Here is a 20752-nt window from a genome sequence, read left to right as displayed (position 1 = left end):
TAGTGTAGTAGTGTCATTACTAATACTGTCTAGTCAAAATGGTTTTGAATAATTTGTAATTTAAGTGCTATTCTGATTACTCCTATCTTTTACGTAAGATTGAAGGCTTAAATGTCAATTGTCGTGAAGTCTTAACAAAATTAGGCTGTTTAGTAGTAGTTCTAGTTAATTTCATTTTTTTATTGTTAAAAGTATTTATTGGTCATTACGTACATATATCCTTAAGGAAATTGTCTGTTCAACAATTTTTCGAACCTAGCAAGTGAACCCTAATGATCGATCTCAGCGTCTTGCTTTCCATAGTCATTTTTATAGTAAATATTTAAGAGTAAAGTTACCTTAGGCATCTATAACAGTCTCCTACAAGATTCACTTTTCGGTGGCAAATGCAATGCTTCACAACGCCTACTTTCTACTTGTAAATTTTGCGAATGAAGCTGGAATTAGATTATTTATACCGTTGTTACAAAAAAAGGTATTTCTTATTATGGTATGGCAATGTAAAAACCATATTAAAATAAGATTGTCGCCACTTATTCGTACTTAGTGAATCTACTAGTAATTTTCCTCAGAGTAATATTCCCTACGTCGTACATGATAACGATGTGTCTAGCTACCTAATAGTAAGAGTGCTACGGATCATTCTGGTTAGCAAAAGGCAAACTGATCGTCACCAATAGTATTAATGTCCACTTCGGATAGATTAATTATTTGAAATGGGCATCAATTCTATCAATGACGCAGAATGTCCGTTGGATCACATCCTATATATTAGTGCGTCTATGCCATATGAATTATGACGCGGCTTTAAGAGGAAAATAACCATCATCGTTTTACAAATTTTCAAAACCAGTTTTTTTGCTCAAATTTGAAGACATGTTAATGAAAATCTATCATTGCATTACACTTGTTATCTATAATGCAATGATAGATTTTCATGAGGATTTATTTAAATTTGAACGAAAAAACTGGTTTTTCATTTTTGATGATTGCTGATCATTGAATGATGGATTCTTGAGCCTTAAGGCCGCACGGGACGTCATCATAATCACCCTATCCATTTCAAGAAGCAAATCCCAAGATCCACTCCATATATCGATGCAAAAATGTATCACTATGATTCTATATATGTAGTGCACAACCCGATAAATTTTCAGCTTCATCGGTTCACTAAAACTCGAGATTTGCTTCCACAAAGTTTTGATGATTATTGTTAGAGTGAGACGAAAGATAGGGAAAATAACACGGTCTCCCGTGTCCCCTTAAGGGGGCAGGGTCCGTCATTGATTTCGGAATTTTCAAGAGCAGTTTTTTCGCTCAAAATCAAGAAAATTTACAGGAAAATGTGTTCACTGTTTTCTATTCTAAACACAGTGAACAAATTTTCACCGAATAATTTTTAGTATTGAACAGAAAAACTGCTTTTGAAGTTTCGATGATGACGGTGATTACGATGACGGAGCGTTGAACGTTAAGCAAAAAAATGCCAAATGTGATACCACCACTACAGGTTACGCCTTTGGTTTCCATCATATGGGCTAATGGATTATGCCCTCCCATCGCGGCAAGGTCACATAACCAATGGGAGGGCATAGACAATCATTTTGATTTGTATAAATAATTAGGATCTGATATTCAACATTATTAATGAAGAGTTCTGTACCATTTAGAATGTACCGGAGGGTGCCACTCGGGCCTAATACCCTGAAGAACCGGCTAGAGATTTGTTGGATGCTAAGCCGTTTCAATTCTCGAAAAGTAGATTTCAAACGTAATAGTGCACAAAAATCCATTCCTATAAGCTTGGCATTGATGTTTAGATACAGATTGGTCACTTTATCGTAAATTTGAGGTGACGCGGGGACCCGAAAATGGTCATTCGTAGGATCAATCAGAAACAGGAAACATGGTTATCCAATTCAAACACTAATGCATTTAAAAAAAAAAACTTTTTGATATAGTGGCCAAATTATAGCCGATTCCGGAAACTATCTGTAACTTAAAATTTTCTTATCTGCAGGGGCACAAAAGCACAATACTCTTTTCACCCGACCTGACCCAGTGACTCACCAAAAAACTCCCTCCACAAGAATATTCCTGAGTTCCTGAGTTCTTTTAGAAACATGATATGAGTACCAGTATATTAACAAAAATATATAAATTTGTATCAAAGAGTTTTAAGAAAAACGCATCAGTGTTAACATTTTGAGAAACGATTGATAATGGATAATCTTGTTTCCTGCATTTCATTGATCCTACAAAATACCATTTTCAGGTCCCGGGACGCAGGGCATTAAGTCCGAGCGGCCACCTCCGGTACGTGCTAAATGGTGCAAAAGTCCTTAATAATAATGTTGAATATCTTTTTTTTTTTGTATGGTATTCAGTTGGAGCTGCCTGACAGCTTAACTTGTCAAGGCTGAACCCTCGGTCTGGCTTTTGCCAAGTTTCCCCTCTACCAGGACCAATACTCAGACGGACTAGGCAATGGCGCCCACATGAACACTGTTTTTTATTAGTATTGTGACGTGGTAGTTTTTGAAAAGTACCCATATTCCCTTGCTTCTGAGAAAAGGAAGCATTGTGAAAATCAGCAGCTCCATCAGAATTTGTTTGAAATAGTAGTGTAGTAGTGTCATTACTAATACTGTTTAGTCGAAATGGTTTTGAATAATTTGTCATTCAAGTGCTATTCTGATTACTCCTGTCTTTTACGTTAGATTAGAGTCTTAAATGTCAATTGTCGTCAAGTTTTAACAAAATTAGGCAGTTCAGTAGTAGTTCTAGTTAATTTAATTTGTTGTTGTTAAAAGTATTTATTGGTCATTACGTTCATATATCCTTGAAGAAAAAAGTCGCTTTCCTTGTCTGTTCAACAATTTTTCGAAACTAGCAAGTGTACCCTAATGATCGATCTCAGCGTCTTACTTTCCACAGTAATTTTATAGTGAATATTGAAAAGTAAAGTTACCTTAGGCTTCTATTACAGTCTCCTACATGATTCACTTTTCGGTGGCAAATGCAATGCTTCACAACGCCTACTTTCTACTTGTAAATTTTGCGAAAATGAAGCTGGAATTAGATTATTTATACCGCTGTTACAAAAGAGGTATTTCTTATTATGGCAATGTAAAAACCAAATTAAAATAAGATTGTCGCCACTTATTTCTACTCAGTGAATCTACTAGTCATTTTCCTAAGAGTTCCTATGTATTCCCTACGTCGTATATGATAACGATGTATCTAGCTAGCTAATAGTAAGAGTGGCTACGGATCATTCTGGTTAGCAAAAGGCAAACTGAACGTCACCAATAGTATTAATGTCCACTTCGAATAGATTAATTATTTGAAATGGGCATCAATTCTATCAATGACGCAGAATGTCCGTAGGATCACATCCGAGATATTATTGCGTCTATGCCATATAAATTATGACACGGCTTTAAGCAAAAAGTGCCAAAATGTGATACCACCACTACAGGTTACGCCTTTGGTTTCCATCATATGGGCTAATGGATTATGCCCTCCCATCGCGGCAAGGTCGCATAACCAAGGGGAGGGCAATTATAATGTTGAATATCATATCTTAATTATTTGTACAAATTGAAATTCTTGTCATTGCGAATAAATAAAGTTAATTTAAGATGTCCCAAAAAATAGCCCCTTTTCACCAGACCTGACCTAGTGATCCACCGGAATAACCCCGGCCACAGGAATATTCCCAAGTACCTCTGGCCACTTTTAAAAACTAGGTATGTGTACCAGTATACTGACGAAAAAATATTTGAATCCGTTGAGTGTTTGCTGAGCGGTGAGCGTTTTAGTATTTTTACGTTCACTCAGGCCTGTACGGGTTAATAAATTAAAATCATATAATGCATTTCAGTGCCAGTATGGTGAACTGGAAAGAACGATATTTGTTCATTCTCGACTATACACATGTTTCCAAAAATTCTTCGATGAAACTCGGAAGAACCACCAATCAAATAAAAAAGGGTGCATATCAAATAAGCAGGTTGTTCGCCACCTTCAAATGTTTAAAGTTATGACAATTATTAATGCCAAAAACTTTTCGGGGATGTATGCTATTCGGGGAAACGACATTCAGGGAACCGAATAAAGTTCCACAACCATATTTCTTACTTCTTATAATCTCTAATAACTGTTTTCAAGGACAGCAGTTGGATGATCTTTAATTCAAAAGTTTATGACGTTGTTTTGATGAAACTCATTTAATCAGTCTCAAAATTGAGGGTTGTTCATCATGCCTCGTCCAACCCTATTTAAGGTGTACTTTTGTGGTTCAAAAACTTTATTCAGAATCATATTTTTTCAGAATTTCTCGAAATAGACTTACCTTTTTGATATTTTTCTCGATGCTACTCAATGCAGCCGGATCTATGTTATCGTTCTTGTTCAGTGGCAATGGCACAAGCGAGACTGCGACATCCTTGATCAAGTCACTGAAATGGGAGGGACTGTTGTGAGCTTGATTATTCTAACTGCATTCCGTTTTTTAGCTAGCTATGTCTTACCGGTTGATGTCGATATCAAGGTTGGATATAGAAGTTGGCGTAGATCTTGCATCGGCTTTTCTCTTCTTAGCTACGCTCGATCCGGCACCGGAATACGAGCTGCCTGCGGACACGTTGACTTTGTTGGCAGTATTACTGGCTCCCGTTTCGATCACTGAAGTTGGACCAGAGGATGAGCCCATAGTGTTCGACATGTTGGCCGTTGATACTGTAGTAGAGCCAGCATTTGAAGTACTGATACCACTAGTGTTGGTTGTTGTGCTACTGCTTCCGAACACCGAATCCGAATTGACGACGATAGTTTCAGTGAAGTTGGACGTGGTGAACTTGGCGATGGCTTCTTTCGACAGAAGGTCTTTGTTGCTACCCGTATGGTCGTGAGGAGGTTTGATGATGAGTGTTGTGGGAATGTCAGCAGGCGAGAGGGATGAAGTGCGAGCTGAAGATGCAGCGGCCGAGGAAATTTGAGCTAATGTTTTATCGGATCTGCTTGTTACGGCTTCCTGTTGCTTGATTGAACTAGAAGGCATCGTTGACGCAGCAGAATTGGCCGCCGATAGCGATGCAAAGTCGTTTTCTTTAGGGAAAGCTGCTCCCAGGGTAGAACTGGAACTCGCCACATTGCCAACTGACGATACTAGACCACCTGAAGTACTGCTACTGCTTCCAGTGCTTCCAATGGTGCCGCCAGATTTAGACGACTTGGAGCTCTTGTCCCTTTGCGAAGAAGATGTCGATGACGTGGATGAGGATGGCTCTTTGTCGTGACTTTTGTTTGTACTGGATACCTTATTTACATTTTTGCTATATTTATCCTTATCCTTATTGCTGCTGGTGCTAGAAGAGGATGAACTCGTTTTTCCGGTGGGTACTCCTAGGGCACTACTACTGGGGGTTCCAGAGTTCACGCTAGAGATTCCTGCTGTTCCAGTAGAGGTGCCCGATTGACTGACCATGCTGTTGCTTCCACTGATCGTGCTGACGACTGTGGCGGAAGATACCGACGTGGAAGCGGAACTAGTCGAACCCTTCGATGCGCTAGATGACTTCCTCTGCTTGGATGATGATGACGCCGAAGAGGAACCTCCTGGAGGTTCTGGGAGGCGATTGTTAGACTTCATCCCGCTACTTCCACTGCCACCCATACCGCCTCCACTACCGGGGTGTTGTTGGGTGACGGGAGGTTCAAGTTCTTTCTCAGGCGACGACGGCCCATCGCTGGAGTTAGTTTCGTGGCTGATAGGTTTGTACGGTGGAATTGTTTTGACGTTGCCGCCCTTTTTCTGTGGAAAAGAAGCAAAAAAAGATAACATGAGTTAAAGTTTCTATAGATTTCTATAGATTGCAAAGAGTACACATTTCATAAAAATGAAATGAAGATATTTGGCAAACCACAAAGGCTTACAAATTTGTACAATTGACCTAAAGGAAGGTTCAAAAATGATAAAGGATTTCTAGACTGACTTCCAGATTTCCAGAAAAATATATAACCAGGATTTAGGATGAGCTTCTATTTTTTATAGAATAATCCCAGTGGAAATTACTGGGGGTAATTGCGTTTTAATGCTCAACATGTTTGTGGAGCAAATTCTGGAGATATTCCTCAAAGCATTTCTTGGAAAATCGAAGGATTTTGGAAATTGGGGAACTGCTAGAGCAATTATGGAGGAGTCTGTGAAAATACTTGAGAAGAAATCTCTGGTGAATTCGATCAATGAATTCCTGAAACTTTTCCTCGAGGAATCTTAAATGAAACTGTGACAAACTGTGGGTTTCAACTCTGCTAACTATTCACGAAACTGTGACAACAACGGCGTGAGAAGTGGCTAGCACTGGTCAACGACGAAGACGAAACGACTGCTTCGATAAAGAGTGCCAGAGAGTGACAGACGTAAAGAATGTTGCCAGAACTCGTATGCTCGCGGCCGACAGGACAGAGAGTGGTACAGGGAAGCGAGAGAGCCGAATAATGACTGATACACATCACAAAGAAAAGGCAGCGCGAAAAAAGTTTGGAGCTGAAGCTCAAGATAGCATGAACCGGAACGATATGCGGAGATTTTACGTTGGATGGCCTCATACACCTGATCTACAAGAAAGGGCACAGACTGGAGTGTGCCAATTACAGAGGAATTACCCTGTTGAATTCGGCGTACAAAATATTGTCGCGCATCCTGTTTAACAGACTGAGACCAAGCAGATTTTCGTGAGGGCCGCTCGACAACGGACCAGATGTTTACCTTGCGAAGGAACCTAGATCAGTTCCGATAACTTGCAGTATCAACATCTGCTTATTGATTTGAAGTAGGCGTACGATTCTGAGAAAAGAAATGAGCTGTAGCAGATAATGTATGAACATGGTTTTCCTGCGAAACGAGTTAGGCTGATACGTGCTACACTGGATGGTTTGAAAACAAGTGTTTAGGTTGCAGACGAGATGCCAACTTAGTTTGTGACGTTAGACGGATTGAAGCAGGGAGACGCACTTCCGAATTAACTGTTCAACATTGCTATTAGTTCGAGGGTGCTATTAGGAGATCTGGCGTGCAGAGAAAAGGCACTATCATCACACGGTTGCACATGCTCTTTGACTTTGCCTCTGGAGAGAGAGACCGCGCCTAACAATAAATTCTAACAAAACGAAATGCATGGTTGCATATAGAGATAGAGCTAGGGTTGGTTGTGTAGGTGCTGAGGTAGTGTTTGATGGGGATGTGTTTGGAGTCGTTGAAGAGTATGTTTATCTAGGAAGACTTGTCAGCGATTTCCTGGAAGACAAGGAATAAAAAAATTAAATATTTTATTGCAGTATGGGAGGAATCTAAAATTTATTAAAATTATCAGAAGCTCAATAGTGCTTATTTAAGGCTGATATTTTGTACAACTCATATCGCATACAAAGTGAATAGTCAGAGAATAATTCTGATGGAAATTTCATTGCTATTAGATTACGAGGCTCATTTATAATATCAATGTGATTGTTATGCGGTTATAATTACCAATGTGACAAAACAACTTGATATTTTTTCTAATTTTCTAGAACAATCTCACAGATTTAGTAAGTTGATCGAAGGTATTTATCATTTGATGACTCTCTATGGTGTTAACTCCAATTAGTCAAAAATGTTGAATGTGACTGTTATGCAGTTATGGGCAGTGAATAAGCGTGTGAATTGGACATGGCTCGTGGAGAGCGCAAGTCTGGAGAGCCAAACGCTGGAGACTTGTTCGATTGGTCGCCCTAAGATAGTGACCAATCAAGTAGGTTTTGACTTTAGGCTGTTGTTCGGTTTTCCAGATTTGTGCTCTTGGAGATTTTGGATATGGCTTGGACTCATCTTCACCTTAAGTTGCAAAGCATTTATGGAGAGAGCATTACGGATGTATAATTGCGCACGCATGTCGTAGCAATTGACTAAGGTTGAAATGGAATTGCTGAATACGGAGTAGATTCTACAAATAGTTATACACATGGTTAAGAATCACTCGAAGGATTCTGCAGAAAGATTGTCCAAAAATCCAAAGGTACAAGTTGAGGATTCCGTGAGAATCTCGTCCATAATTCTTTAAAAATGGAACTATTTAAAATGATATGGCAAACCTGTAGGCGAATTCCGGCGCGTATTTTTTTCGAAGAGAAGAAAATTTTCTTGCTGGTGGATTATGTAAGAAAATTTTCTTCTCTTCGAAGAAAATGTGCACCGGAATCCAACTACTGGTTCAGAAATCAATAAATACCCATTTAGGAAGTAATAAACTACTAGATGTTGAACACTTACCAATTTACTGTAATGATGCTGACAGTAGCCGCAATACTTGACATTGTCCAAGTAGTTGCCAGCTTCTTCGCAGAGTAGCCCCAGCTGTTGGGCGCACGTCACGTGGAACTGCTGCTTGCAGCCGGATTTGTTGCACTGCATACAAGCGCCCGCCGTCGATCGGGAACCTTTTCCCATTTCCTGACAAATGTAGCATGCTACAAAGAGAAATCAATGATTAGAAGACATTTTGAAACAATATTAAAGGATTACCTAACATTCTCCAGAAAACCGTTCCCCAGAATTCCATTCCACAGAATGAAACATTCCCCAGTATTAACCATTCCCCTGGATTGCAATTCCCAGAATGCACAATTTCCCAGAGCCCTATATATTATCTATAGATTATTTTGAATAAATTATTATTGATATTGTACACGCCGTAAGCTGTGATCTATTCAAGAAGCTTGCTTAGCTCTTGTGTGGTACTCATCTAGTCACTAAATGGCCATTATGCCAGATAGCCACTAAGCTTTCAATACAATTTTGCCAAATGACCATATGAGCTTACCCTTGGAACATTTTGCTTGTAGCATTTAAAATTTTAAAGGATAAGACTGTTCTTTAGATTTATACTATTCAAAATTTAGAGATAGTTTTGATTCATATTTGCCTTGTGATGTATATGATGTTATGCTGGATGACGAAACACATTTTCCTACGAGTCTTATTCTGCCCATACTAGTATAACAGAGTCATTTATATAGGAAATCCCATAGAATATGGGACTGTTATGCGAGTATGGGCAGTATACACATATACAGTATTGGACAAAACATTTGCAACTTTTTCGATTTTCCATAAAAAATGACCAGCTTTAAAAAGCTATTTATGGACCGATTTGAATGAAATTTTGGCAGAACATCAGACTTAACTTGAATTTGAACATATATTTCTGAGTGATTTTTCCAATCACAAGTTCAAAAGCAGTAACGGTTTGACTTAAGTGATTTTTTGACATTTTTTTTTAAATGACATAACTAAATATATTGTAGGAATAGCTTCATGGTATCTTCAGCAAAGTTATAGATTTCAGCGAGTTAAACAAGTTTCAAGCTATATCTGATGTTATGTGAACATTTAATTCAAATCCAGGGCAGGCAATCGTCAGATTCGTCACCGTGCGATGACGAAATAAAAATAAGACATCGTCATCCAGTATAATAACTTTGGCAGGTCGTCGTCTCGTCATCGGCGAAAGAATGCACGAAGAACTTCAATCCAAATTCGTCAACGTGCAAATTTTTCTTCATTCCGCTTGCCACCCTTACTCACAAGAAGAAGGCGTTTACTGTGTATTCGCTTGCTTTGCACCAACCAACGAATGCCATCACATAATTGCTTGTATTGGCAAATGAACCCGCTCTCCTCATGATTCTACAATAGCTCTGTTGGTAAGCGCGTGGGGTTGCCGATTCAGAGATCGTTTGTTGGATTCCAGACATGTTTTGTTGATTGTATTTGTTTTATTTATTTTTTTTTCAAAAATTCTCTTAATCTGTCGAAGACACGATTAATATTTTTAGTCGGCTCAGTGCTCCCGAACGAAGATTCGCCCGTAACGAAGAATCGCATTTGTTCGTCATGACACCGAGCTTATGTGATCGGATCACTGCGGCAAATCGTCATCCGACACTTGTTGGGTGACGATGACGATGCTTCTTTTAGTTTCATCGCCAACTTTTTCCATTTAACGGTGACGAATGTCTGCCCCGTTCAAATCGGTCAATAAATAACTGAGATCTAGCTTACCAATGTTGGTCATTTTGTATGGAAAATCGAAAAAGTTGCAAATGTTTCGTCCAATACTGTAGGTACCGATATGTCGATTATTATTGAACTTTTATGTACCTCTTCAGGAAATCGTTCAACATTTGGGCTAAGATTTTGTAATTGGAAGGTTACAAATATCTTCTTCTTCTTCTAGTTGGCAATCACGTCCTCACTGGGACAGAACCGGCTTCTCAGCTTAGTGTTCTTATGAGCACTTCCACAGTTATTAACTAAAGTCGAGCACTCGACACTGAAGAAGTCTGTAAGTCGCAGACGAAATAGGCCTATCTGTCAAGATAAGCAACACATATTAGAGTGTAAAGGTATTTGCTCGCCTTAGTAGTGATTTTAGTATTTTTTTTTTTTTGCAAAAAGTGAAGTGTTAAAGTTCAAATCTGTAGTTTTAAACATACTCTAATAATCCCTCCCCTAAATTTAATGTAAAAAGCTTTCTTTGCCTAAGTTGCTATTTTCGCATTCGTATATCGGCAGGTACGATTATACTCTATGCCCAGGGAAGTCAAGGAAATTTCCACTGCGAAAAGATCCCTGGACCGACCGGGATTTGAACCCAGACACCTTCAGCATGGCTTTGCTTTGTAACCGCGGACTCTAACCACTCAGCTAAGGAAGGCCCCAAGGATACAAATATACTGCCAGCAAAAAAAAATGTCATACATTTTGTATGGGTTGGTTTTAGGCGCGTTTTTTTTTTCAATTTTCTATATAAAGTTGAATAAATCCAATTTTCCACGACAGAATATTTTGAAACTTTCAGGGTACGAAGCTTTTGTCGGAATACTTATCCTGGTCAATATAAATACAAAGTAATGATACAAAGTGATACAAATTTAGGAATACTTCACGAGCTTTATATAAATAAATGTGTTTTTCTGTGAGTGTTGAACCTACGTTTATTCCATTCAAGCACATTAGAAGGGGCTTAAAAAAATTGCTTGGTTCTTCGAACTAAAAACGAAAATCGGAAAATTTCGTAACCAAATCAATGTTGCCTTATTGCCAAAGTTTAAGTCTGTAATAAAAAAGCTTGCTCAATCGAATAAAACAAATCTTTTTAGATTATATTTGAAAGTTTTAAATAAAATTAAAATTATAGAAAGATTGGCCAACACAAATCAAGCTTCAAGATTTTTGTAGATATTATAGGGACGATTTCAACTTGTAAAAAATCTGAATTTTTAATAGAGCACAACAATTTCATTTTAAAAAGTGCTCCGCGAGCCAAAAAGGTTGAAAACCCATATGCTAGATGAAACATTCGAAATTTGAGAATTGAGTGAAATAGAGGTGTATCATTCATTGTATTGTGCATAATAGTGATGAATGCCTATTTCTTATGTCAAATTAACATTATTATAGTTTATTACTTATATAGACTTCGTGCCATTTGATATGCACCCTTCTTTCAGTATGATAATTATATAAGCAAAATGTTCAGGCAGGGCTGGTAGCGGCTGAGTATCTTGAAAATAGGAACTCTTGCCTAGAAAATAGACCAAACAGGAATCAAGAAGAGATGGAACAGGAATCACCTAAACTTAACCTATCAGGAATTTGCCTGGATCAACCAGGTGATAAGAGTTTGAATCAGCATTTCTCTGGGAACATTTTCATTTTTTTTTTTTGAAAATTCCTCGTAAAGATTACGACAAATTCTACTACTCGTGTTTTCTTAAGGAATTACCTCACAGATTCCATCAGGAATTTCTTAACATAGGGTGCAGAGCTACATACTTGGGCACTTCCATGATTCACTTTGGCATGGGGGTTTTTTTCTCGGCCGAATTGTCTAAAACTTTGTGAAATATTGTGGCCAAATATGAGCTCAGTACCTTTCGAAAAACCCCACTGCCGAAGTGAATCAAAAGTGCCAGTGAGTAGAATCCGGCTCCCTATTGTTTCAGAAACAGTCCCGACAAAATAGAGTACCCACTGACGCAAATTGGCAAAAAGTGCTGGTTAAAACGGGAAATTCTTTCGGTAAAATATTTGTACATCATATTTAGCATATGATCTTTTTGCATCACAAACAAACTGTTTCAGCTATTCAAGACTTTTGTGAGGTGTATTGATGAAATTTGGGAAATTTTTGGTCAAAAACGGTTCAGTTGTGTCGTTATATGGCGCAAAAGCATTTCAACCAGTAAATTTCAAGAATAAGACATGGCAAATCAGTCTTGTTATATAAATTTAAACACGAATAATAAAAGTGCTTCTAGAGAGTTTTCCATTTGATCCGAATGACTTATTGTGAACCAATCGATTATATTAGATCTTCCGAAAACGTATAAAGCAATAATAAATACCATCAGTGCAACAGGATCCGCTCGAGGCTAATAATTAGATAAAGAGACAATCGATGAAGAGAAATCGATCACTGCAGCTACGCCCTTATGATACTGAACACGAGATTAAACAAAAAAAACAATAAAACACAGATATTTGTTAGTTCAAGTCATTCATAACCGATGGCAAACACTCAAAAAGCAGTAATATTGGTCGTGTTTCGATTATTTTATATAAAAGACTGATTCGAAATGCTTCATTTACTAATTTTCCCAGTATTACCGGTTGAAGTACATTTGCGCCATATAACAACACAACTGAACCGGTTTTGTCCAAAAATTATCCTAAACTATCACAAATTACTTCAAAACGTTTTTCAAAAGCTTTGAACAGCTAAAAACCATGTTTGTGACGAACAACTTTAAACAAGTAAATGTAAAATAAGTGAGGGAAACGCCAACTGGGCACTTCATGTTGACACATTTGTTTCGGCTTGGCAAAAAAAAAAATTTAATAAAAGAACTTTTTGGTGTTTACTACAGAGATCATATGTTAAATATGAGGTATACATATTTTAACGAGAGTATTTCGCGTTTTTAAACACAATGTTCGTATTTTTTTTTGTAATTGAATGCAAGTGTACTTTTCAAGAGAGCCCCCAGGATTTTATCCGGTGATTCTTCCATCGGTTTTCCTAGGAGATCATCCAAGACTTCCTTTTGAAACATGTTCAAAAATTCAACCAGAATTTTCCAAGAGATTTTTCAACGATTTCTTTCAGAATTGTTCTTCAGAATTGGTGTAAAATTTCAACTAGGAATTTCTCTAAGAACACTTTCAGGAATTGCTTCAAAGATTTTTCAAAGAAGTCTTCAAAGATTTGCCCAGGGAAATGTGAATGATTTTTTTTTCTTTAGAAATTTGAGAAATTCACGAAAGAAAAATAATCGTGAGGTATTGCTAAGGCAAATCTTAAAATAACCTTAGATAAAACTTATGTAAGTTCATAAGTAACCCTCAATGAATAGGGATTTCTAGAAGAACTCAAAACAAAAACTCTTAAGGAAATCTTAGAAGATTTTCTCGATTGATTGCAAAGATAACTTAAAAAAGACAAATCAATTGAATATCTGGACATTATCTCGCAGGATTTTATTGAGGAACTCCTTGAAAAACATCGAAAAAAAAATGTGTTGGAATGATCAGAGGATTTCTTGGAAAATTGCTTTAGGGTTAGCTGGTGTGGAATCTGGGATAAACTTTTGATGATTACATGGCTATTTTTTGAGAAATGCTTTGAGGAAAGGATTGCAGTAATCCTTGGATAAAAGCTGGAGACATTCCTAGAATTATTTCTAGAGGAACCCAATGATGACACATACGAATTTTCGAAGCAATTCTTTGGAGTAACGGTGGATTAAATGGCGTAGAAGTTATTGTAGGATTATTCATAAAAATTCCCTGGACGAGTTTTATCAAAAACTTTGGAATCAACCTTAGCGTTTTTTCTTGGAAGAAATTCTGGGGGAATCTTTGGAAGATCTGGAGGAAATACTAGGAAAGTCTTTGAAAAAGATTTCTAAGTAACCCCTGAGAAAATTATTGGAGATAGTAACGTTGAAGTGTTCAAGAATTTCATTCAGAAATTCTGGAGAAATTCTTTTTAGCATCCTTTGAAAAATTGTTGAAAGAATATTTGGGAGAATTGGTAGAAGAATCTCTTGGAGAAGTTATGAAGGGATCTCTATGTGAGTTCCTGAAAACATTCCATGTTAAAAACTCGAGATACACCAGTAGGAAAATTCCTTTAGTTTTTCTCGAGAAATCTGAGATGCAATTCTTGAAGAATCAGTTGAATAATCTCGTGACAGTCTCTGTAAGTTTCCCAGGGGGTCTGTAGAATTTTGTATTCGAATTCACTGCAAGCAAGACATGAAAAAAAGGGACTTTAGAAACCATTTTGGTTAAAATAGAGACTTTGGAGACCTTTCATCAGAAATAGAGACCTGCATAAAAATAGAGACCAAATCTCTAAAAAGAGCCCTACTATCAGTCCTGCATATGACATTAAGTAATTCGGCATAAGAAAATTTAGCATAGAGCCATTGGACATACAACTATTGAATATAATAAATTAAATAATCAAGAATTATTTGACGTAATGGTTGTTTTCATAATGATTATCTGGCATGAATATTAACCTGTTTGGAAAGAGAGATCATGACTATGGTGGAATCTCAGTTATGCTTAATAGTCATTACACACATATATTTTTTTTCAAATTAAGAAGGGTATATCTCTATATTGTGCAGAATAGTGGTAAGTTATATAGTTCTTTCAATAAATATTGCATATTATGTTTTCCACTGGACTGTACAATGAGTCCTTATAAATGCCGAAAAAGGTGTTATAAAAACTATCACAATTTGCAAAAGAAACACGAAATGCACGTAATATAGATAATTACCAGCAATGTTGACGTTGTCATGTTCTTGAATACGAGTTTTGAAACTTTAATGAAGCTTCAAATTGAAACTTGATTGGTTGGTTTTCTCGGGGACAGTGTTGGTTGGTTTGTGGTGAACAGTTTTCGGGGTAATGATTTTCTGGTGAATGTCATATATTCATAGTAAAAAGTCACTTACTTTTGTTATACCGTTCTTGCGGAATCAACTGCAATATGATGGGTTCCATTGTGGTCACGTTCCCGAATCGCACCTCCGGAATGTACAATGCGCAGACCACATGAGCCCAGCCTAGGTTATCGGTTCGCTTGAGGGCGCCATCTCGCGAGGGACACAACTCGCACCGCACTCGAGCAGATCGTTCTTGACTTTCACACTTCCGGCAGTACCAAGGCCCACTCGGGACCGTCACAATTCCGTAGCACGCCTGATGAACGGCCACCGCACAGCTTTGACCGTCGCAATAGACCAGAGGGTTCTCCGACCATCCCCGATCATCGGAGCAAACACAGCAACCACCGACCATCTCCTTCATTCTGGTCCGCGGTCTGTCAAAATCCACTACCCATCCACCAATTCAGACGCGGACTGTTCGTTTGGATTATTTCTTGAATATTTGCAACACTTTTCGAGATACGGGGTATGAAAACTTGTATGTCTATTTCAATCAACTTTTACGCACTGCACTTGCATTAGGCATCCTTAAGCTATGTCTTTCATACATTGCACTTTCGTTTATGGTAGATAATCAGGAATCAAAGATGCGTTAGATGAGACATCCCTCTTTATCCTATATACGTGATCACAAGAAGAGATTGTTGGAAATAAGCGATTGAAATGGCATAGTGTGCGACCAGGTAAGAGAGGATTCCATTTTTTTTACCTACAGAATAACAGTTTAATATCTCTCTGGAAAATTAAGGTAGATCGAGCCAGTCAAAAGCAGCAAATCTCTTTGGAAGATAGTCAAATGAAATCAGTTTAGAGTACATATATGGAAAAAGCAACCTACAAGCATTCTCAATACTTCCAGTTAAAATGAGTAAGGTCCCCATCAATGGGGCAAGTGGGAAATAATGTCGTCTTAAACGACAAATTGAAAACGAAAACAACAGTAAAGCTAACTTTTTCAATAAATTTTAACATTTTTTTAAGGGCCACATCGAATTAATTTTAGATCTCTGCACTTGTTTGTTTATTTAGTTTTACACTTTCCGATTTTGGGAAAAAGTGTTCGCAATTGAGATTATTACCACATGAAGTTTTAAGAAAATAACTAAAGTTAGGTTGACAGCTGAACGTGCAGGTGAACGTCGTAATAGATCCCAGATGTTGGGGTGTGGACATCTAATCAAACCCAGAGGCAAACTTCCTTGCAAGTTGGAATCCAACGTAAGGGTTCCGCTCCAACATCATGGTCAAGAGGAGGTAAAACATTGCATACGCTGTCTGATAGTTATGTGCCGTAAATTCAACTTCGAATTCCATGAACAACAGATCGGCAAGCCATGCAAAAGACGCCCCCGTAAACGGTAGGATTAATGATGCTTCAATCAATAAAATACACATTTCAGTGCGCTGATTGATGGGGAAGAATTATTTTATGTTCTCGGCCAAGAGTTCTCACTCTTACTCAAGAACGTATTCTTGGAGATAAGTGGGAGAGTTTCATAAAACTGCATGAAACTGCTAAAGATCACTTGTTCTTATTAAAATGAAGTTTTATGTGGTGCATCCGAAGTATTCTTGAAGAGTTGTTTAAAACTAAAAATGGTACAAGATCATTTCGTCCCCTTAATGCTACAACTAGATAACTCGAAAATCTTTGAGATGTGCAACTTTGAAAATATGACCGTTCTACAACGTGATGGTCAATCGCAGAGAATATGATTGAAAAATAAACATTACCTTGTGTATTTTTTAGTTATGAAAGTTTTTATGTTTGCAAAAAAATACACACTAAATTTTTATCAAAAGATTGCTTAAAACAGGGTTAATTGTAACATACCCAAAAATAGCACTATTTTGGCATGGGGGGTTTTTCTCAGCCGAACTGAACTCGATTACCCCAAAGGACATGGTATCGTTATTTTGTAGTCTAAACTTCTTTCGGATGTATGAAATGTACATTTGACACATACATCGTCGTATACATGTAGACTCCGCAGCTTGTAGGTTGAATCGCTTATCTAGCGACTAGGGAGTCGTGGGCTCGATCCTTCTCGGAGTACGTGGTTTATTTTCACAGTTTCAATTTCAATTTGTTCATTTGACACGTATTCGTTCATGTAAACTTCAAAACCTCAAAACCCTATAAAAGATTTCAGATTACTTAAAATCTAAATAGGGAGCAGGATCCCATTCTTGGCACTTTTTATTCACTTCGGCATTGGGGTTAGCTCAAAATCAATAAGCTGACAGCGACTATCATAGCTTGACAGTTGGAACGGATTTCTCCATGACAGTTTCCGAAGTGCAAACCGAAGAAAGCGGTGCTTTACGAACTCATTCCTTTCACACTAAGCTCATTTTACCGGAAATCGGTGAATTTCACAGTAATCTCAACAGATGAACGGTTCGGTGAAATAAAACACCGTAATTATGTCGGAATTTAACGGATTCCGGTGATTTTTTAACGTATACTGTAAAAAATTACCGTACTACGTTAATTTATTTTACCGAACTGTTCAGCTATTGAGATTTCACAGGAATCCGTAAAATAATTTAAGTGTGTTCGGAGCTGTTATTGTAAGCGGGGCTCAAGACCGCGGAACAATATTCCAATGTGGAACGCACGAGCGATGATAACAATGACGATAACAATTTTTTGACAAATTTAAAATAGGCTGACAAAAGCGGGTCAAAAAGCTGACAAAATCGGGGGCTGATAAAATCGGGTCAGTACCTCCCTAACTCGATGGTTCCTTTAAGTTAAGGAGAGTTGACTGTATATGATTTGTGAATAATAATGTGCTTTGATACGTTTACCAAAAGAAAAAGGGGGTGGGAGAGTCAACCTAAATATTTTCTTCTCTTTTCAGAGAGCGAGTAACGGCACTTTAGCCTAGGCTTCCGAGCCAGGACATAAGGAAGAAATACCTATGTCCCATCCCTGGAAGCACCCACAACAATGGAGTGTGCATTAACTTTCTTAGCCACGCCACTCCCAACTATTAAAACTTTCCCCCTAAAAAGAAACGTTTGTTACGGTTGTCCCCGTTTCTTCCTTAAAACAATTTAAACATTTACGTCTATCATATTATTCATAAGTGGATAATCTGTTCGCCGTGAACTTTTGAGTTATCTTCAAAAACAAGTCTGCACAGTGGGCCTGGCCATTTTAATTTTTGTGTCATATCACCGATATGCTGCAAATATTAATGCTGACAAGAAAATACTAGAAAAAAAATCCAGTATTTCCAGGATGCTCTTCAATATTGGCTGTGCAAGCGCTTAGATTAGATTAGAGGTCTGTGTAGTTATTTGTAATCCTGAAGATGAATCCCAATGTTCTGGATGCCTTGTAGACAATGTATGAAACATGCGGCTTGAATGTCAGCTTTGATCCATAATCACCCGAGATCCTTCACTTGGTTCACACGATCGATTGTAGTTCCTAGCAGGCAGTAGTCAAATATTATCGGCTGTGTTTTCCTTGTAAATGTTATAATGGAACACTTGTTTGGGTTAACTACCATACGGTTCAGGAAATACCAATCGGTAAAGTGACCAAGCTGTTCTTGCAAAAACCCATAGACAGCAATGGAGTGGTTATTTCTTAAGAAACATTTTTAGATCATCAGCATATGATAGCCTTCTGATGACCGAATGAACGTCATTAAAATAGATGAAGAAAATCAATGGCCCCAGGACTACCTTGGGGTATGCCGGACGTAGCATAAAAGCAATCTTCTATCGCCACCTTCAACTTGCGACCGGTTGAATAATTCTTTAACCAACTAGAGAGACTGCCACAGACGCAGAGCATTTCAAGCTTAGCAATCGCAATAGTTTGTGATCGTTCTACCATGCTGTCGGTTATAAACGATGTCACAGAACAAATTGGTGACGGTGGTCTAACGTAGGTAAATCCTACTACCCTGATCAGGACAAAGATGTTGCTTGCAGTGCGACAGAAGTGGTTCCATGATAACGATGTTCCATGGGTGGTTCTATGTGCGAAACTAACACTAAACAACTCGTGAAAAAGCACCTATGTGTGTAAAAAACACAAATCTATTCTTTACCTCAACAGTTACAGCCCTTCAAAGTTCTCTAGGGTTATTTTGACCCCAGAAAACAGAAAAGTGGTTAAGGAATATTTCGCCTTACTTTCCCCTAATGTAAAAATCTGAAAAATAGCGTTTTAGCACGATCAGAGAATATTTCTATGTAGCTCTCTCTAACTGACTCTCAATAATCTATCCTAGTCCATTAACATCCTGCAGGACGTGACATCACCTAGTTGGTTAAGATCAAGCAGTTTTTATTCTCCTTCTTTATATGTTTTACCTTCGTTTTAAAATGCGTTTGCTGTATTTTTAAGAAACGGCTTTGAGCTAGTCCCTAAGACAATTTTCTTATGGTTATTCAGTATTTGATCCGTACACATATTTCGGCAGTAAGTAGCAAGCGGCGTAATCAAGCCTCCGCTGAAACCCGGTCAAAATATTTACTTCTCTTCTTCAAGTACCTAGTAATGAAATCGCTCTACCACCTGGTCATCGCATTTAAATATGCCACACGCCCTTCTGAGCCCCCCTGTGACGACACGGGACTCCACTTCCTCTCCACCCCCTTGTACACTATTTTTTTTCTAATCCCGTTACCTTCTCACTCACTCACGTCAATTTGAGTTCGATCTCATTCCCATTCCACCGCCAAAACGACAACCGAAACTGGAAGCATTTCAACTATCGCGCCGATTCCCATTCAGTCTTCCGAAACACCTATGATGCCAATCGCATCCTCTGCACTGTGATGTAATAATGGACTCAGAGCAAAACAGCAATTCCGTCTTCCGTCACAGCAGGTAGAACCGCATTTTCCCGGATTCTTGAGAAGCCTTCCTTTTCACTCCCACCGCCAAAAGCAGAAGAGCATTAACCAAGCAAGCCTCTTGGTGGCGATTTGCTTCTTTCAGAGGTAGGCCCCAAAACGAGAAATCAAACTCCGCCAAATTCACTTTTTTCCTACGGCGTTTGTAAGCCAATCCCCGATCGGTTCCGGTCCGCACCAAGTCCGTCGCGTTCCGGCCGAGTTCCGGGCCACTTTAGCGCACTTTTCGACCGGTTTTAAAAAATCGAAATACACAAACTTTTGACAACCCGCACGCGAGATTTATGTTGTGCAAAACAACAATCACACGAAATTCTCCATTTTATTTCGCTGGTTGACACGAGGGCAGTGATGCCATGTTAGTTTATTCTGAAATCGTTCATTGGAAGCGGAAAACGATTATGCGAATGGCGGAATTCACTGCCAAATATCATAAAACTAACTCTTCTGCTCAAATGTTGATTGAATAAGTATGAATTTGAAAAACTATTAGTATTTTGTATGAGATCAGTACATCTGGAACATAATACATATCTTAAAAATCACATATCGGTAATCATTATGATATGAACAGCCAAAGTCGGCAGCACTGACTTATTTTGGCGTCTGATTGTTTGATAGACATCGAAATGTGATAGACCGGTTTGACAGCGCGATTGAAACGCCATCGGTGCACTCATGAGTTCTCCGCTCACCATCTAGTGAGTGCCTGAAACAGTGATGCCAATGTTTACGGAGGAAGTTAACACTCAGAGAGCTTGTTATAAATATCTAAATTTGGGTTAGAGCGCATTTA

General features: G+C 38.2%; 1 protein-coding gene across 16 annotated transcripts in view; it reads right to left on the bottom strand.

The window, feature by feature from the left end:
• LOC5570881 (protein AF-10) overlaps positions 1-20301 on the bottom strand; it is a 48580-nt gene extending 28279 nt beyond the window's left edge. For 5 of the 16 annotated variants that reach the window (XM_021853395.1, XM_021853412.1, XM_021853409.1 and 2 more), the window contains exons 1-5: positions 19728-20301; positions 15079-15688; positions 8315-8511; positions 4536-5818; positions 4358-4478 (exon numbers count right to left, since the gene is read on the bottom strand). In XM_021853395.1, coding sequence (XP_021709087.1) covers positions 4358-4478; positions 4536-5818; positions 8315-8511; positions 15079-15433 — 1956 coding nt within the window. In that variant the 5' untranslated portion in view covers positions 15434-15688; positions 19728-20301. Of the gene's footprint in view, positions 1-4357; positions 4479-4535; positions 5819-8314; positions 8512-15078; positions 15689-19591; positions 19698-19727 lie in introns of those variants that run through there. The other 11 variants (XM_021853413.1, XM_021853411.1, XM_021853405.1 and 8 more) reach the window with 10 other exon arrangements.
• Positions 20302-20752: the final 451 nt, after the last annotated feature.

The sequence above is a fragment of the Aedes aegypti genome, chromosome 3, assembly GCF_002204515.2.
Source record: "Aedes aegypti strain LVP_AGWG chromosome 3, AaegL5.0 Primary Assembly, whole genome shotgun sequence".
Lineage (NCBI taxonomy): Eukaryota > Metazoa > Arthropoda > Insecta > Diptera > Culicidae > Aedes > Aedes aegypti.
This window is presented reverse-complemented; position numbering and strand designations above follow the sequence as displayed.